This window comes from Pituophis catenifer, unplaced genomic scaffold (genome assembly GCF_029215685.1).
Source record: "Pituophis catenifer annectens isolate HBS135680 unplaced genomic scaffold, rPitCat1.0.hap2 SCAF_2, whole genome shotgun sequence".
Lineage (NCBI taxonomy): Eukaryota > Metazoa > Chordata > Lepidosauria > Squamata > Colubridae > Pituophis > Pituophis catenifer.
In genome coordinates this window covers 209,782,383-209,805,607 of record NW_027256882.1, presented here as the reverse complement: position 1 = coordinate 209,805,607, position 23,225 = coordinate 209,782,383, and the positions used below count along the sequence as shown (strand labels likewise).

The 23,225-nt window shown below is 39.4% G+C and overlaps 2 protein-coding genes across 3 annotated transcripts in view; one reads left to right on the top strand and one right to left on the bottom strand.

The window, feature by feature from the left end:
- The window catches only part of ECPAS (Ecm29 proteasome adaptor and scaffold), a 73,161-nt gene extending 65,558 nt beyond the window's left edge, over window positions 1-7,603 (bottom strand). Inside the window, exon 1 of the mRNA XM_070938570.1 lies at window positions 7,541-7,603. Coding sequence (XP_070794671.1) covers window positions 7,541-7,577 — 37 coding nt within the window. The 5' untranslated portion in view covers window positions 7,578-7,603. The remainder of the gene's footprint in view (window positions 1-7,540) is intronic.
- Window positions 7,604-13,425: 5,822 nt separating this feature from the next.
- DNAJC25 (DnaJ heat shock protein family (Hsp40) member C25) lies at window positions 13,426-22,700 on the top strand. 2 transcript variants are annotated; one of them, XM_070938565.1, is made up of 4 exons: window positions 13,426-13,842; window positions 17,960-18,112; window positions 20,212-20,682; window positions 21,310-22,700. In XM_070938565.1, the coding sequence occupies exons 1-4, from the start codon at window positions 13,510-13,512 to the stop codon at window positions 21,430-21,432; spliced, it is 1,080 nt and encodes a 359-aa protein (XP_070794666.1). In that variant the 5' UTR covers window positions 13,426-13,509; the 3' UTR covers window positions 21,433-22,700. The 2 variants fall into 2 exon arrangements, with proteins under 2 accessions (XP_070794666.1, XP_070794667.1); XM_070938566.1 differs by having other exon boundaries at window positions 13,821-13,901; window positions 21,310-21,690.
- The last annotated feature ends 525 nt before the right edge of the window (window positions 22,701-23,225 follow it).

The window sequence follows — 23,225 nt, the reverse complement described above, 5'->3', positions numbered from 1 at the left end:
ATATAGTATTTCCCAATTCTAGATTAATAGACTGCAGAACTCCATGGACAATAGTTCTGTCTATACAGGTAATGTTCAACTATATATATTGTTTTCTTTTTGGATTGTAAGTCAACCAGAGCTTAGCTTTAAGGATGGTGGCTAAAGAAATGTTTTAAATAAGTAAAAATAAGTTTATAGAGAAGAAAAGCAGGGACAATTACATCATGGCATATGTTACAAACCTTCCAAGATTTGTTCACTGCCTAAATTCAGTATAGGTAGTCCTCGACTTACAACAGTTCATTTAGTGACATTCGAAGTTACAACTGCACTAAAAAAAGACTTATGAGCATTTTTTCACACTTACGACCGTTGCAGCGTCACCATAGTCATGTGATCAAAATTCAGACAGGTGGCTGCTGACTTATATTTACGATGATTGCAGTGTCCTGACAAACAAAGACAATAAGGGAAGCCAAATTCACTTAACAGCTGTGTTACTAATTTAATAACGGCAGTGATTTACTTAGCAACTATGGCAAGAAAGGTCGTAAAATGGGACAAATGTCTTAACAAATGTCTCACTTAGCAACAGAAATTTTGGGCTCAATTGTGGTCATAAATCGAGGATTACCTGTATACATTTCAGCCTAGGGTAATCTCAGCCATAATTGGAAAAATGCAAATTGTCTTACTCTTGCACAATCTACCTTGAATTGCTCAATGTAGTATGCTGTGACATCCAGGGATAATTATAAACACAAAAAAACATTTATTTCTTGCTATGCTTAAGACAGACACAAACCAGAGAGTACTACTCCAAGCCAAATTTCAGATGTGGAAGGGAAGCCAGAGTCATTTGAAAGTGAACTCAAACCCAGTCAAAATATACTGCACAGACCTCATTTCCTTATTTTTTTAATGACTAACCAGGATGATGGATTTCAGAGACTTCTAATATATTTTGAAAAAATATATTAAATATACTAAAATATACAAAATTCTACAGCAAGAAGAAATAATTCATTACATAATCAATGTATTCAAAAGTAAACAGAATATATGTTGTTTTTAGAAATTAAAATTATTAAGTCTGATAGAGCATAAGTACAGGAGCAAAGAAATATGGTAACTAAAATCCAATAGCATTCATCTAGAAAACAAAATATCCTAGTTAAAGTGAGGAGGGAAATTTGAATGATTCACAATTGTGTGTGTGTGTGTGTATGTGCATGCACAAGTGCTTCAAGGCACAAGGTTATCTTGATAGGAGAAATGAAAGTTCTCCAACACAGTATACACAAGATGGTAATCATAAAAGAACAAACTGACAACATAAATGGATCTGAGTACTTTAAACATAAATTATTCTATTCTAATCTAATCTAATCAGAAAAAAAGTTTGTATTTTAGTCATTCTAGGAGTATGAAAAACAAAATATGGGCTGGCTTATGACAAAATGAATCTTAAATTTGAGATTGGTTATATGACACACAATTTCGAGATATATAAAGATATTCAGTTTCATATAGCATCTACACATACTAAACTTCCAACTGCTTATACTAGTAATTTACACTTCAAAACTTCAATGTAACAGCATACAAATTAGCATAAAATAATATTTCAATAACAAAACCATTGTATGAGTACTTATCTTCATTTTTTCCACTGCTGTATCAAAACCAACTGTAAAATTTTAAACTGTACAAAATTATGGCAAATTATGGCAAATTTACCCAACAGGAATTTTCTATATGTACTGTAGAGTACTTCAACTTATATTGTCGTGAAACCATATAGTTAATAGGTAGCCCTCACTTATTAATTGCCTCATGCAGTGACTGTTCAGTTACAATGGTACTAAAAAAAATAACTCTGCAACTGATTGTCGTATTTACAATGGCGGCATCCATCAATAACACAGTAGCCATCATGTGCTTTGCAGCAGGTGTGCATTTATAACCGCTGCAATCATGATTGCTATTCATGTGCTTCACAACCAGCATACATTTTTTTTATGAGAGTTAATACAATACAGCAAAACTGTAAGCTCAGTAGCAATTCACTTAGCAACTGTTTTACTTAATGACCAAAGGGAAAGTAAAATTATAAGTCCAATCGCAGTCAGATAATTTTCTACTTAGCAGCTAGGTTGACAATCCTAACTGTGGGTGCTTAGCAAGGACAACCAGTAGCCACCATAGCAGGAGAACACTATGTGTAGTATGGTTGGAGAAAACAGTATTACAGCCTAAGTCTTTCTAGAATTTATTCAGTTAAAGGCATGACATGTTAACAATTACAAATACACAGAGTGAAAGGTGTAGTTGTGGAGATAGGAAAATTTTTCAGGGAATTATTTAAATTGTGTATTATTTAAAATATTATTTTTACTTTCAAAAGAGTAATTTTATTTTAAATTATTATTTTATTTTTTTAACTTATTCATTTTATCTGTTTTTATTCAATCAAACACTGAGACAATGTCTTACTTATTTCTTAGTTTGAGTAATAAAATACCTTGAGCCAGGGAAAAATATAGTTTGAAATTTTTAAAAGAAAGAAAGAAACTAAGTTGTCCCACTCTAGGAAAAATACAGGGCTATAGTGCAATATGGGAAACTTCTCAGAAATGGAAGAAAATACTGATTGGATAAATAGACAAAAGAAGGAACAGGTCGTTCCCAACTTACAATCACAATTGAGACCAGAATTTCTGTTGTTAAGCAAGGCAATTGTTATCCGAGTTGCACCCAATTCTACTATGATTGTTAAACGAATCACTGCAGTTGTTAAATGGATCATGAGATCATTATGAGAATTCAGCTCCCCCAATTACTCTGCTTGTCAGAAGCCAGCTGGGAAGGTTGCAAATGATGATCACATGATCCCAGGAAACGACACCTGTCGCCAGTTGCCAAGCACCTGGGTTTTGATCATATGGGGATGGTATAACAATTTTAAGTGTGACAACTGGTTGTAGGTCACTTTTTCAGTGTCACTGTAACTTCAAACGGTCATTAAACAAATAGTTGTAAGTCAAGGACTACCTCTAGTGAAAAGTGCCATGAACCAATGCATGAGAATAAATATCAATAGAAAATAAATTTAGAGGAGACAGAAAACCATTTGGATGACTTCCAAATGCAATATCCCTCTTCCTCTACCATTGGAATAACGAAAAATTCTGGAACCTGTCATGTGGATAGAAATAGGCTTAGAATAAAATGGGAAAAAAACAGGGAAATATAAGGATTTCCTTCCCAAGTTTTTTCCCCATGGCTTTCTCATATCCAGGTTAACACCTTTCTCCACCAATGTTGTCCCAACAAATCCATATATATTCTTGATATTTGGGCTAAGATTAAAGATAGTTCCCATGCTACAAGCATTGGGCTGTTCCCAATTGTCTACATAAACAGACATACTTCCATGGGAGTACCAACATCTATAGATGTATTAATGATTATTTTATTTATTTACAGTTTTTTGTACCCTGGCCCAGTGCATAACGTTGGATAGAGTATAACCAAGTAATAATAATAATAAAATTAACATCTGCCTATCCCAGATCCTTGGGAAGGTGGATAAAAATATTAAATCCAGTCTGAACATCTAGCTAACTGTGGGGTGAACCATAATAATACAGAGGTAACTCAAACTGAAAGCATAGCAAAACACTTTTTTAAAAAAAATCACCTTCCAAAGTGCATGAAGCTCCCCAAGTAAGTTATACAACATGAGGATTACAATCCAGAAAGACAGCCTTCTTGTCCTTAGCCCTTTAACCTCCTATATGTGAAGGAACTGGAATCAGGCTCTCTCATCATGTTCTTACTGGCTTGACAGATTCAATCTTAGCTATGCAGGTGGTACCTGATATAATCTAAGGTCTTGCAAAGTACTAAATTAATTGCACAAGGCTTTATGGACAGGGCTGTTCTGCACAACCATAATATTTTCACAGAATTAGATTTCTTTATTAGTATAGGCTAATAGATGTTGACTTTTAAACATTTACTTAAACTAATTAGATAACAGGAGAAAGAAGCTTTTTCTCAACAATTCTGGAAATAAAGAAACAAAAAAGATGTGCTGTCTTTCATACTCTCCAAACTAGTCTTTCTGATTCCTCCTTAATGGACTACAATGTCCACAATTCCAAATCAGAGTAGATTTTGACTAGGAATCATGGCCAACAAATTTGAAAAAGTTACTGTCAAGCATTCATATGTATCACTAAATTTCTCAACATTCTTTGTTCAGGCATGGGGTAAAATCATGCAAGTTTAAAGAGAAGGATTACTCAAGATCGGATAATATTTACTCCAAATAAAGAAGTCAAAAACATTATTATAGTACTGGGGATGCCTTATCCAAGCATCAAAGACGCCACAATTAAAGTGCAATTGTTCCTCGTCCAAAAACATTTAATTCCATCGAGTGCAATGGTACTTTCTCCTAAACTATTGCATAATCTTGTAATTTCATTAGTATCTCTTCCATACACATATACAAGTACTGTGAACACAAATGAATTTGGGCCACTCCCAATGCAGCCTCTTTCACAGGATTGTGTTGAGGGTATAAAATTGAGGAAAGGGGCCTACTACAGATATTCCTTGATTTACGATCCAACTGAGCCCAAACCAAAATTTATGTTGCTAACTGAGACATTTGTTAAGTGAATTTTACCCCATTTTATGACTTTTCTTGCCACATTTAAGTGAATTATTGCAATTGTTAAATTAGTAACACTGTTGTTAAGTGAACCCGGCTTTCCCATTAACTTTGCACGTCAGAAGGTCACAAAAGGGGATCACATGACCCGGGGGACACTGCAACCATCATAAATATGAACCAGCTGTCAAGCATCCGAATGTAAATCACATGACCCTGGGGATGCTACTACAGTCGTAAGTGTGAAAGATGGTCATAAGCCACTTTTTTCAGTGCCGTTGTAACTCTGAATGGTCACTAAATGAACTATTGTAAATTGAGGACTATCTGTATGCTAATATGCCTAGCCTTCTTGAACTCTGTGGGCTATATAGGCAATAAATAACTGCACATTTTTGACAGTTTGATATTTGTGTGTGTAATATACATATACGAGTATATTTTTGATACTATAGTTGTATGTCTCTATTACACACACACCTATATGTGAGTGCACACACACCTATGTGTATGTGTTTCGGTATGTATATGTATGTTCAGGTAGTCCTCGACTTACAATAGTTCATTTAGTGACCGTTTGAAGTTATAACAGCACTGAAAAAAGTTACCTATGACCATTTTTCACACTTATGACCATTGCAGCATCCCCAGGGTCATGTGATTTACATTCGGATGCTTGACAACTAGTTCATAATTATGACAGTTGCCGTGTCCCAGGGTCATGTGATCCCCTTTTGCAACCTTCTGACATGCAAAGTCAATAGGAAAGCCAGATTCACTTAACAATGGTGTTACTAATTTAACAACCGCAGTGATTAACTTAAGAAACGTGGCGAGCAAAATCGCAAAATGGGACAAAACTGACTAAACACATTCCTTGCTTTGCAATATAAATTTTGGACTCAATTATGGTCATAAATCGAGGACTACCTATATTTATGTATGCACGAATGCATGCATGCATGCATGCATACATACATACACACACCCAAGCTTGCCTCAGTGGCAAAGACTATAGTCATTTCCTGTCACAAAGAAGCATTTCCCGGCCATACCACGCCTCACCAAGAGAGGCCTCAATACCTTAGATGTGGAATGGGAAGTGGGAGCTGCACATTTTGAAAGGCCAAGAGGGAGGGCGAGATGGAACCGGCAAAAATCCAGTCCCGAAGCGTCCATGCCACCCTCTGCACTTGCAACACCCAACACCCTCTTCCTGGGGGGGGCAAGTGGGGGAGGAAAGACACATCGGAAAGACTGGGGGTCACCAAATTGGGCACTGCACAGAGCGGAGGGCCTCTCCTCTTCCCCTCCCTCCAACTCAAAAACACCCAGCAAGGTTCTCTCTCAAGGCTGGATCCTAATGGGGGGGGGGGGGAAGCAAAGTCATGACGGGGCCTGCTCTTTCCACCAGATTTAAGAATCCCACTTTGAGAGGAAGGAAGGAAATCTGCAATTCTCTCCAGTGAAGGGGAGGGAGGAGTCCATCCTCCCCCTTCTTGCAAGGACGAAGCCCCTGTACCCACATACCTTTAAAGGGGGAGATTGAGAGGAGGAAGGGATGTGTGGGGTGGGGTGTGTGTGTGAGTATGTGTGTATCAGTGATCCTAAGCGCCTATACCCACATATCTTTAAAAAGGGTGGGGGTCGAGAGAAGGGATGTGTGGAGAGTGTGTGTGTATAAGTGAGTGTGTGTGTATAAGTGATCTGAAACGCCCATACCCACATATTTTTATTTTTATTTTATTTTATTTTTTTTATTTGATTTATATGCCGCCCTTCTCCAGAGACTCAGGGCGGCTTACAATGCGTTAAGCAATAGCCTTCATACTTTTTGTATATTTATACAAAGTCAGCTTATTTATTTATATATTTTATATATTTAAAAAGGATGGGGGTCGAGAGAAGGGATGTGTAGAGAGAGAATGTGTGTGTATAAGTGTGTGTGTGTATAAGTGATCCGAAGCGCCCATACCCACATATATTTAAAAAGGGTGGGGGTCGAGAGAAGGGATGTGTAGAGAGAGAGTGTGTGTGTGTGTGTGTGTGTGTGTGTGTATAAGTGTGTGTGTGTGTGTGTGTGTGTGTGTGTGTGTGTGTATAAGTGAGTGTGTGTGTATAAGTGATCCGAAGCGCCCATACCCACATATATTTAAAAAGGGTGGGGGTCGAGAGAAGGGATGTGTGGAGAGGTGTGTGTGTCGGTGATCCGAAGATCACCGAAAGATACCCACATACTTTAAAGGGGGGGGGGGGCGAGAGAAGGAAGGAATGTGTGTATGTGTGTATCAGTGAGCCAAAGTTCCCGTACCCACGTCCTGTTTTAAAGGGGGGGGGGGAACGAGAGGAGGAAGGGGTGTATGTGTGTTAAAAGAGAGAGAGAGAGAGAATCAGTGACCGAAGAGGCTAATTCGGAGGACGGGATCGTCCCGTCTTCCCATCCTCCTGAAGCTTCTTAATGTCCATTTCCTAATATGACTCTGCACAACCGAGGCCTAATGGCCGGGGCTCCTCCTCACCCTTCCCCCTCTCTCGATCCTGCATCGCCTATGAAACAACCAGCCTTCCTTCCACCCACCCTCAGCTCTCTCCTTGTCTTTCTTTTCTTTTCTTTCTTTTTATAAAGGTCTCCCGTCCTCCGAGCCCCTTTTCCGAGGCTTCTCCCCCCCCCACCCACCCACAGCACCCATCAAGCCGGGAGGGGGAAAGGAATTACACCCTCCCCAGAGAGAGGCCCGAAGGCCGGAGCACGCGCTTAGAAAGACGATCCCTTAAAAAGAAAAGGATCCACACGCTCGAGGAGGGGGGGGCAGATCGCCCTCTTTTCTCCGCACGAACAATGTCCTCCCCTCCCCGCCGGATCCCCCCACTTACTCAGCTCGTCTTGGGCAGCAGAAGCGGCCGCAGCCATGTTGTCAGCTGGGAAGAGAGAAGGCGGCTTTTAAGCCGGCAGTTCCCCTCGCTCGCTCTGGGCTGCGAGGCGATGGAGCCGAAAGAGCGGAGGAGAAGGCGACCGTGGGGGAGGGATTCAGTCCTCCTTGGCCTTCAGCCCCCTTCCTCGAGGCTTCCCCCGCGACTGAGCTGCCAGAGAAAGGCGTCCGGGGGTGGTGATGGGGGGGAGGCCGATGGTTGATTTTTCTCCTCCCTCCTCTGACTCTCCCCTCAAAACGCCAACCGCAGTTGAGAGACGCGCAAAGCTTTAAGTAACCTTGCAAATCTCTTCTTCCCTGCCTGCCTGCCTGCCTGGGCTTCGTGCACACATGCACTCCACCCTCCCTGCCTTTTTTTTTTTTTACTTTACTTTTTTTTATAGATTGAAAAAAGAACGGGGCGGCGATCGTGTCCAACAGCTCCTTCTCTTTAACCGCCTCCTCCTTGGACTACCTACACAACTACAATGGTGTCTCAATGGTGTCTCCTTTGGCGAGCCAAGCTTACAGCTCCACGTAACTGTTGGAGCCAAGGCACATTTAAAAAAAAATAGAAATAGGGTTTTTTTAAAAAGCGCCCCTCCGTTCATCGTTCGTGACCTACGATCCCCCCCCCATCATTCATTTTTTTCCCCCCGAAAATGCCGCTGAAATGAAATTACCTGAATCCATGCTGACCTCCATGATTGGCAATATATGTGTACACACACACACATATGCGCACACACACAATCTAGATCCGTTCTCCCCCCCCCAAGGGGTGTTGGAGAAAGGAGGGTCAGCGTTCTTTTTTTTTTTAAATGTGAGTTTCTCCCCCTATCTGCAGAAGGTATTTCTAACAAGCTGACTCATTCCTACCTTGAAAGGTGTTCAGTTAGGTTGGTTTTAGAAAAACCTGAGATAATTTTCATGCATAGACCACCTAAACATGCTATCCATTGGGGCCAAGTACTCAGTAGTTAAACAACCTTCAAGAAGAGATGTACTGTACCTTTCTTCTGCTCAACATTCAATACATATGCATGAATTTATATAAGGAAAATAGGGATATTTAAGACAGCAATGAAAGTAGTCATTTTAGATCGCCCAAATGTGGCTGTTGTTGATGTCCTAGCAAACATGGGATGTAAAATGTAGTCCTGATGACTACTAGATCTTGAAAAACTCATTTTATTGCCATCTAGCTATCTAGGTTTTGCAATACTACAAATGTGGTAACTCTATGTGAAGAAAGGTCTTATGTATTTCTAGAAATCTCTTGCAAGAATGCAAGGTGTTCCATTCAAAATGATCCAGCAGCTCCGGGCAGTAAAATCCTTGCAATGCAAAGCAATGTTGGCGTATTGTTTGTTTGTTTGTTAAATTTTTATGCTGCCCATCTCAATGGCTCTAGGAGGCTTACAATATAGTAATGTTGTATATCCTGTGCAGTTTGTCTTGTAATACTTAACCTATACTATGCCATTGGGTTACGTTCTATCAGCATTAGTTGAAGGCAGTTGGGGCATAGAGAAAGGCACTGTCCATGTTCATACCTGTGCGATCCCAGTAAGTGATAGTAAGGGTAGAATGCAAGAATACAGAGCAGGTGTCTTACATATAGCATTTTGTTTATAGCCATAAATTGCTAGTCTTTACTTGTGGATTATTTCTCATCTCTGTAGCTGCTGTATTTCACTATCTGGACTCATCTTGAGATTTGCGTAGTTCATCTCTATACACTTTCTGAAGTCTGTTAACTACCGTAAATGGTTCAAAGCTATGTGGTTGTCTGAGTTAAGCCATCACAGGTTTGAAGCAGAAAGGAGTAAAAGGACTTTCTTTTGGCTTTTGTTCCTTGTTAGTTCACCACTAGGATTAAAATCTCATCTCCAAAAAGGTTGTGCCTGCTGCACACATAAATGATTGGTGCAATGTCTTTGATGGGACTGGGATTATTGATTGATTAATCAACCATCAATCAATAATCCTAGGCTCGTGATTGCGAACCTATGGCACGTGTGCCAGAGGTAGCACGCAGAGCCCTCTCTGTAGGCACGTGCACCATTGCCAACTGCCCTTCCAGATTCCGTCGTGCACATGCGTGCCGGACAGCTGCTCTCTTCCAGGTTCTGGTGCTTTGGTGTGCACGCGCATGCACACACACACTCCAGTTTCAGCACTCAGTGCTGAAAAGGTTAACTATCACTGTCCTAGGCTTAATCATATTTTATATGTATGTGTGTGGCCTGAGACAGGACATTAAGCAAGGACCTTACGTGATCAATCATTCCGACTTCCTGCCGCCTTTCCCATTGACTTTGCTAGTGGGATACTGGCAGGAAAGCTCACAAATCAAGGTCATGTGACCACGAGATGTGCAATGGTCAGAAATCTAAACCAGTTGGCAAGTGCCCGGATCACAATAGCATAATTGTAAGAGCCAGGAAATTTTCAAGAAACTGGTGAACAATGTTTTTTTTTAACAAGATGCATATAAAATGTAGTAAAATGGTTGGGGTGTTTAACTAGAATTGTAGAGATTCAGGTTCAATTCCACAATCTGATGGAAGGTTACTTAGTGACTTTAGTTTGATGAAATGATATGTCTTGGATCAGTCAAAACCAGCAAGATGTACAGCAATATTATAATGCAAACCCAATTCCTTGCTATTTTGTTTTGGTAGATTTCACATGTATCCTCAATATTTCACAAATGAATAAAAACAAGATTATAACCACTGGCCAATAGCCCCCACCCCTTTTTGTTTCTATTTCCTGTTGATAAATTGCCTATTGTGCCTAAAGTGCTTTTCACCAATCTGGTATCTTCCAAATCTATCATATCAACCCATTCATAGTCATTAGCCATGCTGTCTGAATAATGAAAGTTACTCTCAGTGTAACTGAAGGGTCCAGGTTGGAGAAACCTATCCTAAAATAATTCAAAACAGCCTATCTTCAACAAATGTTCATTGTCATCCAATGTCAGGAATGATGAGCAAAGAACACCAGAAGTATACATCAAAAGCATATTATTCCAGCAGGATTAAAAACCCAAGGCATGAAACCAAAGATGTCATTCCAGCTGCCCAGCTAAAGTAAACAAGCACCTATATTGGACAGCAATGATATAAGAAAATACTGGAGGCAGACATTATTTTAGTAACAATAAAAGCCTCATTTCATGGAGGAAGACAATGATAAATCACACTTCAGAATTTTACTAAGAAAACCACATGGACAACCAATATGAAGTTATTGATAATACAATGCAGGACGATGAGCCCCTGAGGTTGAATGGTGCTCAATATGCTACTGAGGAAGAGCTGAGGATTTTTTAAGAGTACTCGTGTAACATCTAGTTTTATGGTCACATTCAATTTTAATTTGACAGAACATAAAAGCAAAAGGGACGTGGTAGCTCAGTGGCTAAGATGCTGAGCTTGTCGATCGAAAGGTCGGCAGTTCAGCGGTTCGAATCCCTAGTGCCACGTAACGGGGTGAACTCCCTTTACTTGTCACAGCTTCTGCCAACCTAGCAGTTCAAAAGTACATAAAAAATGCAAGTAGAAAAATAGGGACCACCTTTGGTGGGAAGGTAACAACGTTCCGTGCGCCTTTGGTGTTTAGTCATGCCGGCCACATGACCACCGAGATGTCTTCGGACAGCGCTGGCTCTTCGGCTTTGAAAGGGAGATGAACACCGCCCCCTAGAGTTGGGAACGACTAGCACATATGTGCAAGGGGAACCTTTACCTTACCTTTAAAAGCAAGATGTGCTGCTTGTCATTAGAAACTGGAAAGCCAAAATTGGAAATATGGAGGAATATGTGGTTGGACTGTATGGCTGAAGAAATCAAATGATGAAAGAGAATAACTCAGCAATGTCTGCTAATCCAAATATTTATTCATTGCTATCATTGTCATCAGATGAGTGACAGTACCAAATGTAGTACATGGAACTGAAACAGATGACATGACTGACACAAGGAGGTGGATGAGCTCAGTTATAACAAAAAAATGTGGTCAGCTGCTGCTTGAAGAACAAAGCAGGAACTATCCATGTTGCAAGTTCCAAGTTAAGGTCAAGCAACAGAAAGCCAACCTGTTTTTACAATATGAACTTAGGCATTTTCAAGGAAGACATCAGGAATAATTTTGAAGTTTTGAACTTCCTTGATGAGGAACTAGAGCTCTGAAATAAACACAAATGTTGCTAAGGATGAATGTGAAAAGAGACTGCCAAAGACCTAAAAGCAGAAGAAACAAACCATGGAAATGGCCAAAAAAATAAATAAAAATAAGAGAAACCAAAGGTATAAAAGACAAAAACCTCAGGAAAGAACAGAGTTTCAGACTTGTTAGAAGAGATCCAGAGCAGTATTACAATGATATCTGTAAAGACATTAAAGATGGAAGCAGACATAGAAAACAAGGCCTTTCAAAAGAACTTGGACTGCAGTCTCGAATTTGTTCCAACCTTGAAATTGTAGGATTCTAATGGACAGATAGTAACTGATTACAAAAATTGCATAAAGGTGGAAGGATTAAAGATGTCAACATCCAAGATGCATTGGAAGATATTTGCTTACATTTAGCATTAGAACATCAGATTAGATTAGCACTGCAGTCATTATCAAATCAGGAGGCTTCTGGAATTGGTGGAATTATCTTCAGAACTGGCAAGTAACAATAGAAGAACCTGTAAAGGATCCAACCAAAGTATGCCACATCTAGTGAACAACAAAGTGGCCAACAGATTAGAAGACATCACTCTATATACCAATACCAAAGAAAGGAAACTCAGAGGAGTGTGCATACATAATTTCTACCTGCAAGCCAAATAATGCTTAGAATCACCCAATGCAAAATAGTCATGCATAGAAAGGAGAAGCCCAACTTTCAAGATGGGATTAGGTTAAATTAGGTTAGGTTAGGTTAGGTTAGGTTAGGTTAGGTTAGGTTAGGTTAGGTTAGGTTAGGTTAGGTTAGAATTCCTTATTGGCCAAATGTGATTGAACACACAAGGAATTTGACTCTGATGGGCAGAGGGATACAAAGCATTTCTAATATTGCATGCTGGATAATTGAGAAAGACAAAATACTAAAATCAAGGTTAATATGTGCCCACATGATTATAGAAAAGCCTTTTGATCGTGTAGACGTGTCAAGCCGTACAATGGGAATCCGAGAATATCTCATTGTTCTCATGCAGAAACCAGAAGCCAGCCTGCACAGAAAATGAGACAAAAGTATGCTGTCTTTTATTCAATCTATATAGTGAAATTAGACCGTCCGTCAGTCGTCTTGGAGAAAATGTATCTAAGTGATCCTTAACAGTCGACACTGATTTGATAGCACACAATCCGATCAATTATTTAAAAAAAAAAAAAAAAAGAAAACCACTGCCCACATTCTTGGGCGCATCATTTTACATACAATTGATTTTGGTTCTTTCATCTTGGAGCTCGCACGTTTTCTCTCCCAGCTATTGGCTGAGCAGGCTCCACGTGTCGCTTCTATGCCGTAGGCACCTCCCTCCAAACTCCACCCATTCGTTTCCATTGGCCCGCTGGGATTGTTCTATCCCACCTCCCCCCCCACCCCGCGCGCGTCTACAACCTCTCCTTTGGCCGTGCGGGCTCGGGGCAGCTCCGCCTGCCGATCTCCTCCCTTCCGCTCTCCGATTGGCCGATTGTTCCTCCTTCCCGACCATTCCCATTTGACGCCGGGGCGGCCCGGGGAACGTAAGGTGGCGGCTTCGTCAAGCCCGCTTCGCTTTGTCCACGTCCAAACGTTCTGGCCCCGCCCTTTTCGGCTCGTGCTGCGGCGGGAGTGGGGGAGGGAAGAAAGGAGACGAGGCGCGGTGGAGGTTGCGCCCGTCTCGCGCGCGAGGCCCGACGGCGAAGCCTGCCGGGAGCGACCGCGGCGATGGCGGTGGCGGCGCCGACACCGCTGGGGAACTCCCGGGGCCGTTTTCGGTGGCGGGCGGGACACTGGCCGCTGTTGTTGTGGGCCCTCCAGTGCCTTTGCCCGCGGCCGGCGGAAGCCCTGGTGGAAGGCTTGTATTGCGGCAAACTGGTGTGCTACGACGTGCTCGGGGTCAGCCGCGACGCCAGCAAGGCTGAAATCGCCCGGGCTTACCGGCAGCTGGCTTTGCGTTACCATCCGGATCGGCAGCGGGAACCCGATCGGGATGGCAAAGGAGCCGAGACCGCTCAGGAGAAATTCCTGCTCATCGCTACCGCCTACGAGACCCTCAAGGTGAGAGAGCGGGGCCGGGACCGCCCCCTCCCTCCTCCCGGCCTGGGCGGATGCCTCCGGTAAGACCCTCCCGGCACCCTCTCCCCTTCTGCGAACGCGCGCCTCCTCCCGCCGGTCGCCTTGAGAGAGGATGGAGCAGCTGTTGGGGGAAGTGGCCTTGGATGCTGGAGCCTCTGGAGTATTTACATAGGATGATTTTTTATTTTTATTTTTTTGCTTTAATTGCAGGTCCTTTCGTCCCTAAGCGCTGTGCTTTTGCACGGGCTGGCTGGGGATGATGCAAAGTGTAGTGCCGTGTTAATGGAGTGATGCCAGGGCTAGGCATACCCACAGGTGTCAAATTAGAAAAGGTTACTTAAAGTCAAAATTAAAAAGAGAGAGAGAGAGAGAGAGCACTCTGTTGCATCCACAATTCCTTTCTGATCCAGCAGTCTTGCTTTCCCCAGATTGGTCAGCTAGGATGATCAAGAAATTTGTCATGCTTTGGCAAAAAAAAAAAAAAAAAAAAAGGAGCTTCTTCAAGAAAAAATCCTATTGAAAGACATTGGCTTTGGCAAATGTCTGTGGAGATTCTCAGTCCTCCAGGTCATGGTTGTCTCAAAGGAGGTTTTTTTTTCCACCCAAGAGGCAACTGGACTTTCTTGTTTTTCTTTGAAGACGTTTCAGCTTCTCATCCAAGAAGCAGCTCTGACTGGATGGTGAAGAATGGAAGGATTTATACTCCTTGACTGAATGACCATTCGTCTTCAAGGAGTAAAAAATCTTTGGCTTTCTCAATTATCCACCATGCATTATTAGAAATAATGTTTTCTGTCCCTCTGCCCTCCAGAGACAAATTCCTTGTGTGTCCAATCACACTTGACCAATAAAGAATTCTAACCTAATCTAAAACCATCTTGAAATCCTTCCATTCCCAACCATCCGGTCAGAGCTGAAGAAGCTTCTTCTTGGATGAGAAGCAAAATGTCTTCAAAGAAAAACAAGAAAATCCAGTTGCCTCTTGGGAAAAAAGCACCTTTGGGACGATCTAGTTAAATGGAACCTTCCTGCATTAGAAGCAGTATACAGGTGGTCCTCAAGTTACGACCGCTCGAGCCCCAAATTTATGTTGCTAAATGAGAAATTTGTTAAATGAGTTTTGCCCCATTTTATGACTTTTCTCACCACATTTTTAAGTGAATCACCACAGTTCTTAAATTAGCAACATGGTTGTTAAGTGAATCTGGTTTCCCTATTGATTTTGCTTGTCAGATGAAGGTTGCAAAACATGACTCTGGGACGCTGCAATTGTCATAATTGTGAGTCAGCTGTCAAGCATCCAAATGTAAGTCATGTGACCATCGGGATGCTGCAACAGTCATAAGTGTGAAAAAGGGTCATAACTTACTTTTTTCAGTGCCATTATAACTGAATGGTCACTAAATGAACTGTTGTAATTTGAGGACTATATTTGGTGCCAGCTATTAGGGACAACAAGAAGGGAAGATGGATTCTTTTGAACTATACTTACGGGCTTCAAGGAGGATTTGTCTAGCAGTGGTAACAAATAACATCTGGGCTAGACAAATCTTTGGATTGTCTCAACACCGCAGTTTTCGTGTTCTTAGAACATGAGACAGGAAGGGAGCTTGTAGAAAACTTTTAAAATTAAATGCTTTTGAGGCTTTTCTATGTTCTGAATATTGAAATGTCAGTGTTAGGATTTGAAATGGGAAATAACACATCATATCATACAGGTGTTTAAAATGTCCCACGTCCTTAGTAGTGTCTACACTTCTAATATAAGGTTATCCCCAAACTTCAAAAGAAGCAGAACTTCAAAGAAGAGGGCTTTTGAGACAGATTATTGACTAAAAGTAGATATTTCCTAACAATGAAGGGCAATTGTCATAAATTGGAGATATCCTAGAGACATTGTATAATCCCACCACTGCTATATATGCTCTTTCAAAAGGTGTACTCATGTAAACATGCAATTTAGGTGTCAAAGTAACCCTGTCCTCTAAACTTTATGCAGTAAGAGATTTGTGACTTAAAAAAACCCAGGTGTAGAGTATCACATTTGGTGATATGCCAGGATTCATGAGTGAGCCTAAAGTAGCTCTTTAGGTTGCACCAAGCAGTGTACAGAATACTCAATAGCATTGTTAATTTCCAATAAATTGAATTAGCTTATTAAAAAAATCCCTTGAACTTGACAGGATTTGAAAAAAACGAGCTATGAGCATTATTTTTAAAAGTCCAAAAGCCAAGTTGAGGATCTTCTAACTGTTATCATATATTAAAACGTGTCTTCTTAATAGGCTGAAATCCAAATAAAACTATGAATTTTACTTTTTCTCTCCAACTTCAATTGTATTTTTAAAACCATCAGATTTATAGTTTTTTCCATTCAAAATGTTTGATAAGGACTGAGAATGTTTTAAGAAAAACTTTCAGCCATGTTAGATCATTGGAAACCAGTCCAAGAAGGACTTCAACTAGTAAAGAATCTTTTGAATTATTAAATATAGGTAATGTTTGACTTCGAGGACTATAAAAATACAGTCGTTGTCATACATATATTAAAAAAGTTTTATTTAGGAATCAATTTTAGCAGAAATATTCCTGTTTCCTCTTAAGATGAATTCAACACTGGGTGGGCCATAGCTTCATGATGGAATTTCTCCAGTCCTACATATGTGTAACATGACAAAAAGCAAGTCCCATATTCAACATTTTCCATCTCCAATAGAGACTTTTTAAAAAATTGGAATGAGTAAAGAGTAACTGTCAATCATATTTGGGAAAGTAATCAAGATGAATGGTGATGGTCTGGTCTTTATAAATCAATTTTCTATCCCTTATCTCTTATACCTCTTCTAAAGTATCTCTAAAACAGGGCTTTCCACTTTCAGGGCCATAAAAATCTGGATGGCAGTGAAGTTTTAGTGTTTTGTGTATTTCTTTCTTCCCTCAGTATTTGGCAGCCTTTCTATAAAGGCTGTGGTGTTGAGATTTGCTGTAAAAAGGAGCAATCTTTACCTTGCTTTCAGTTTTTAGCAAGCATCTTCTCTGTTTCATTTATTCTTGAACGTAAGTGGGGTACATCTGTTTAGTTATTAGGTGCAAGAGTGGAGAAGTTTCAGTTCTTTCAAAACCAGCCCTCCTTGGTATGTGAAGGTTGGGACAAATCCTTTTCATTTGCATCAGGATGAGAAATAGTAAGTTGATCAATGAGTAGACAAACAGGTGTATCTCAGATCTTCATCCAAATAACTGCAATGGAAATCTTAGGAAACTGTTAGCAGATGCTCTATAATTTCTCTATCCTTTCAGTACATTGAATATTTTGAGGGCATTCTCTCATTAAGTTCAGTATGGACAAAAAGACAGTAACATCATGATGTCTAATCAAACTAATCACTACAAGTAATGTGTGAAGAAATTGAAGAGGATTTCTGATTTGTGTGAGTCCAGTGGCTAAAAAATCTTCAAAGCAAGTGAATTGAAGAGTAGTGCTTTCCTTTATTCTAGAAAAAGTAAACATTTTATTTTAGAAAATAAAAATGATGGATGGTTAGAGACCAGTAGCTTGTTAGTTAGAAGTCTCTTGAGGAAAAAAAAAGACAATTATAAACAGGGGTGGTAAAGAGCCTTCAGGAAGGCTACATGGAATGGAAGGAAGCATTCAGATATAATTTGTGATAGATCATGTTGTTTATTGCAGACATTTGATGAATGACCAAACTTTCCCTTGCTAGACATTTGTGAAAGTATCAGTGGCATCTTGTCAAAAATATATGTATGTCCTCTAGTCAACAGAATTGGGACCCTTGTCTTGCCTAAAGACACATTTCAGTCTTGGAAGTTATCATGTTGTTCTGAAAGTACATAATTTTTTTTCATTTGTTTTGTGAAAGTAAATGCATTGCTTTGTTTAAATTCAGCTTTCTTAGTTGTTTTGTTTTATTGCATTTTTATTTAAATATAATTAATTTGTTTTGACAGTTTAATTTCTAAATCATTGCCATAAAAACTACATTAAAAAGCATTTACTTATACCGACATGCAAACATTTCTTTCCTTCTGAAATGAAACATTTCCACATTTAAAAAACTGCCAATTGCTTTTTCAGGATGAAGAAACTCGTAAGGATTATGATTATATGCTGGATCATCCTGAGGAGTATTACAGCCATTACTATCACTATTATTCTAGAAGATTGGCACCCAAGGTGGATGTCAGAATAGTGATTCTTGTCACTGTTTGTGCCATTTCTATATTTCAGGTAAGTACTGCATACTTGTATCCTACCTGGGCCCGTATTCTCCTCTAGTTTGGACATACGTGGTATTGGATCCAGAATTCCACTTTTATTGGAGGGTGGAGGTGAGGAAAATTCCTTCTCTCTAGAGCCCATTGTGTGGGGAACCTGCATGGGGAAGAGGGAATTGATTACTTCTCTCTTCATGCTACAGCTCAGCAGGGGAAGGAAATATGCTTTTGTTTTTCTTCCTAAATATAAACAGTAAGCAATAAAGCTTGTAAAGTTTTAAACATTGTTCTTGTGCAGGTTTACTTTGGTTGAGACACAGTGCATACAGGTAGTCCTCAATTTACAAGAGTTCATTCAGTGACCATTAGAAGTTACAACGACAATGAAAAAAGTGACTTACGACTGTTTTTCACACTAATGGCTGTTGCAGCATCCCCATGATCACATGATCAAAATTCACATGCTTGAAAACTCATATTTATTATGGTTGCAGTGTTCGGGGGGGGGGGCATGTGATCACTTCTTGCAACCTTCTGACTATCAACATCAGTGGGGAAGCCAAATTCACTTAACAACCATGTTACTAATTTAACAACTGCAGTGATTCACCTAACAACTGTGGCAAGAAAGTTGTAAAATGGGGCAAAAGTCACCTAACTATTTCACTTAGCAACAGAAATGTTGGGCTGAATTGTGGTCGTAAATTGAGAACTATCTGTAATTTGGTATATATACTTGCCACATATTGGGAATTGTGTCATTTATTAATATTGAACTTGTGTATTCATAAAGCCACAGATCAATCTACATATCTCTTTGTTTTTTGTCATGACATGATTATACATAAAAGTTCGCATACAGGTAATTCTCACATCATGACTGCAATTCAGCCTGGTGAGGACTATCTGTACATGTTTGAACAAAAAGAGACTGATAAAAACACAAGCAAGTGTTGAAATAATTTTCAAGCAAGCATGAAAATAATGTATTTGATTTCCTTTAAAATTGCATGAATTTCAGAAAAGACAAAATGAACAAGGTTGTACTTATGCAGGCAAAAAGAACACATTCAACAAAGTGAATTTTATATTTAGACCAGTGGTTCTCAACCTTCCTAATGCTGCAACCCTTTAATACAGTTCCTCATGTGGTGGTGACCCCCAACCATAAAATTATTCCTAAAACCATTGAAAATATGTGTTTTCCGATGGTCTTAGGCGACCCCTGTGAAAGGGTCATTCGACCCCCAAAGGGGTTCCGACCCACAGGTTGAGAACCACTGATTTAGACCAAGTAGTATAGGAAAAACAGTTAGTTAGTTTACTTTATTGTCTTTGCACATGGTACAACGAAATTAAATGCCGTCTTCAGTATACATTATAACTATAAAAATAAAAACACAAACATACATCCTTTACATTCTATATAATTGAAATTGAAAACCTGATATTGCACTATACCCTAGAATTCAATATGGTTATTGCCCTGGGTTAGAAGCTGTTTTTTAGCCTATTTGTCCTTGTTTTTATTATCCTGTACCATCTGCCAGATGGTAATAGTTCAAAGAAAGGGTGCCCAGGATGAGATGGATCTTTAAGAATGTTTTGAACTTTCTTAAGGCAGCGGGAGCTATAAAGGTCTTCCAAAGAGGGGAGAGGGCAACCAATGTTCCTCTGGGCAATGACATTGACCCTCTAGAGTGCTGTCCTATCTGCTATTGTTTGCCAATTTAAGTTAAAATACTCTCTATGGTGCAGCAGTAGAAGGTCACCAGCAGTTTGTCATTCAGTTGTTTCCTGAGAAGTCTCAGCTAGTATAATCTCTGCTGGACTCTTTTGACCAGTGCTGTAATGTAAGTGCCCCAGATCAGGTCATCTTTTATGCTAACACCCAGAAACTTAAAACTGGTCACTTGCTCCACTCAGTGTCCATTGATAAACAAGGGCTGGATGTCTTATCTATTCCTTCTATAGTCCACTATAAGCTCCTTGGTCTTATTTGTGTTAAGGACCAAGTTATTGTCTCCACACACCTTTATAAAATAAAGGTTTTAGAGGGTTCTCAAAAGTTAAAACTCTACATAAATTTGAACTTGCCATTTCATGTTTTAGTTCTTTAGCTGGCGGACTAGCTACAATGAAGCTATCAACTACCTAGCAACTATGCCAAAATATCGAATACAAGCTACTGAGATTGCTAGGCAACAGGGGCTATTGAACAGAGCCAAAGAAAAGGGCAAAAGCAGACGATCGAAGGAAGAAATCCGCAAAGAAGAAGAAGAAATTATCAAAGATGTAATAAAAAACAAAATAGATATCAAGGGTGGCTACCAGAAACCCCGAATCTCTGACATTCTCTTGTTTCAAATTGTTTTAGCACCTTTTTATCTGTGCAAATACATAGGATGGTATTTTTGGTGGATTTATTCTTTCAATATCAAAAGGCAAGAATATGGTGAAGAAGAGAAATTGTACATCATACGCAAATATATGAAAATGTCACAATCCCAATTTGACACTTTGGAAGATCATCAGAGAGAGTCTTTTCTTGAACGGCAGCTTTGGATAAAAGAAAATTACGAGGTGAGTGATGGTGGCACCAGAGAAGTTACCCCCCTTCCCCTCATAATCTAGGCCTGTTGAGTAATTATAGAGATGATTTTCACAATCTTACAGCATTGGTCTCATTCAGCAAATCCCAATTAATTATTAATAGATTTATACTGAGCCCACAGATTTAATCATCCACAATGCAATTGTTTTATCATCCACAGTGCAATTGTTATCAGGGTTTGACAGTTAAGGTGCAACAGATAGTCTCCTATTTTTCATTTGTGTGGATTTTGTGAACCATATCACTTTCTCTTTAAATAATACACAATAAATGCGTAGTCAGTATAGCCTCATAAGGTACATTTTTGTTCGTTTCTATAATGTCTAGTTAATAGATTTCTAATGGAGATATTTTTTAAGCTGTTTGTTCTGCTTACTGCTATTCACTATTTATAAACACAAGATGATAGTTCAGGAAGCAGAGTTCTAGAACCAGTTCTTCAATTAACAGTTATATAATTCATAATAATCTTATTTGAAATACCTAATATTATATGGATGATTCAATCTGCATTTGAAAGTGATGTGTCTGCATTGAAATTTGCAATGAGTTTGTATAGGTATCTATCGCAGACTGATGTGGCTTTCCCTTTTTAGCTTTACAAACAAGAGCAAGAGGAGGAGCTGAAGAAAAAAATGGCAATGGATCCTCGATGGAAAAGATACCGGCGATGGATGAGGAACGAAGGGCCTGGAAGACTGACATTTATTGATGATTGACATGCACGAAACATGTACAATCATGTCACAGATGATTGACAGGATTATCCATATCTAAAATGTTCAGAGTTTAACTGCTGTGTTTCAGTGGTGTCCTAAAACTCAGGAATTAATCAGGGAGAAAACTAGTAACATTTTATGATTTTATATATGTGCATACAAATAAAAGTAAATATGTTAATTATACATAATTTTTTTCACTCTTGGTGTGCTATGGAATTAAAACTCTCTGAGGCAGATGCATTAATTCCTTTATACTGCTATTATGTTGGTAGTCCTCAAATTATAACCATTAGTTTAGGGACCATTCAAAGTTAGAACGGCAGTGAAAAAGCGACTTATGATAGTTTTTCATGCTTATGACCATTGCAGCATCCCCATGGTCACATGATTAAAATTCAGGTGCTTGGCAACTGGTTCATATTTATGACGGTTGTCCCAGGGTTATGTGATCACCTTTTGTGACCTTCTGAAAGCAAACTCAAAGGGATGCCAGATTCACTTTACAACTGTGTTACCAACTTAACTGCCGTGATTCACTTTACAGCGGTGGCAAGAAAGGTAAAATTGGGCAAAACTCATTTGACTGTCTCGCTTAGCAATGGAAATTTTGAGCTCAGTTGTGGCCGTAAATCGAGGACTACCTGTAATCATGTAGGTACAATCTACAAATATTGGGATTTAGGTATTGAACAAACCTTGGAATGTGATTGCCTTTGCTTCTCCATAAACTTTTTTTTAATTTATTTAAAACATTTTTATAGCCACCCTCCTTAAAGTTGAGCTCGGGTTGGCTTACAATCCAAAAAGAAGACAATATTTACAGCAATAAAACCACAAGAAACTGTAAAACCTAAAAAAAGAAAAATCTGGTGCCACAGCTACACTTCTCTGTGTCACTCATGTCAATCTCATCCCACTTTGACCTCACCCTATCCCAGCACTTGGAGGAATAAGTCACCTTTGCTTATATATCAGGAAAAACAATATTTTTTAAAGATTGAAAGCAATGGCAGGTTGGTTGTATCGTTGCCTGAGCTGGCAAAGACAGATTTCCAGTAAGAACAGGAACAGTACTTTTGGCAAGCATCTGCTAAAATTCCATAGCATTGGATAGTGAAACATGTACAATTGCAACAGTCAGAATTATTTCAACAAATCGTTTGCCTAAATCTACATAAGACAAGTTAAAATGTTAATGGAGTATGCTTTATCTCTTCTATAGTCCTGAAGTTTTTCAAAATGTTAGTATATGTAGTGCTCTGAAACAGGTAGATAAACATATTTATCTTTTAAACTTTATTAATAATTGGTGTGCAATTTGGCTGATGATAAACTACCTTATATTGTTTAAATTCCAGTTCCTTTGGTTGAAATTACAAATATACCAATAAGTATTAAAATAAGAGCATTTGAATAAAGCAGATATTAAGCCCTGGAATCTGAAACGCATTAGCTCTCATGTACAGAGCTTTCATATTTATTCATTAGGGAAAGCTCCACGTAAAACAATCCATCTGTGCTGCTTTGGGAGCATTTCTCCAGATAAATGCTCATAAAGGCCATCTAAGCTGAGAAATATCTGAAAGAGCATAATTTCTAATATAAACAGACCAAAATCAGGATCATTATTACCTTATATCCCCATTCCCCCTCCTGATGTCTAGCAGTATTTAATTACAGCCCCTATTATCCCCAGGCAGGCACACTTCTGGATATTTTTTTTTTTTAAAATGAAGCCGCTGGGAAGGAGTGCAAGGAGAATATGGACAGTGTAGCTTTTAATCCCATTT

Bases quoted from the DNA above. Each gene is read 5' to 3' on its own strand.
- DNAJC25 (XM_070938565.1), top strand. From the start codon at position 13,510: ATGGCGGTGGCGGCGCCGACACCGCTGGGGAACTCCCGGGGCCGTTTT. The intron at 13,843-17,959 runs GTGAGAGAGCGG...TTGCTTTTTCAG, and splicing joins CCGCCTACGAGACCCTCAAG to GATGAAGAAACTCGTAAGGA. The intron at 18,113-20,211 runs GTAAGTACTGCA...TTCATGTTTTAG, and splicing joins GTGCCATTTCTATATTTCAG to TTCTTTAGCTGGCGGACTAG.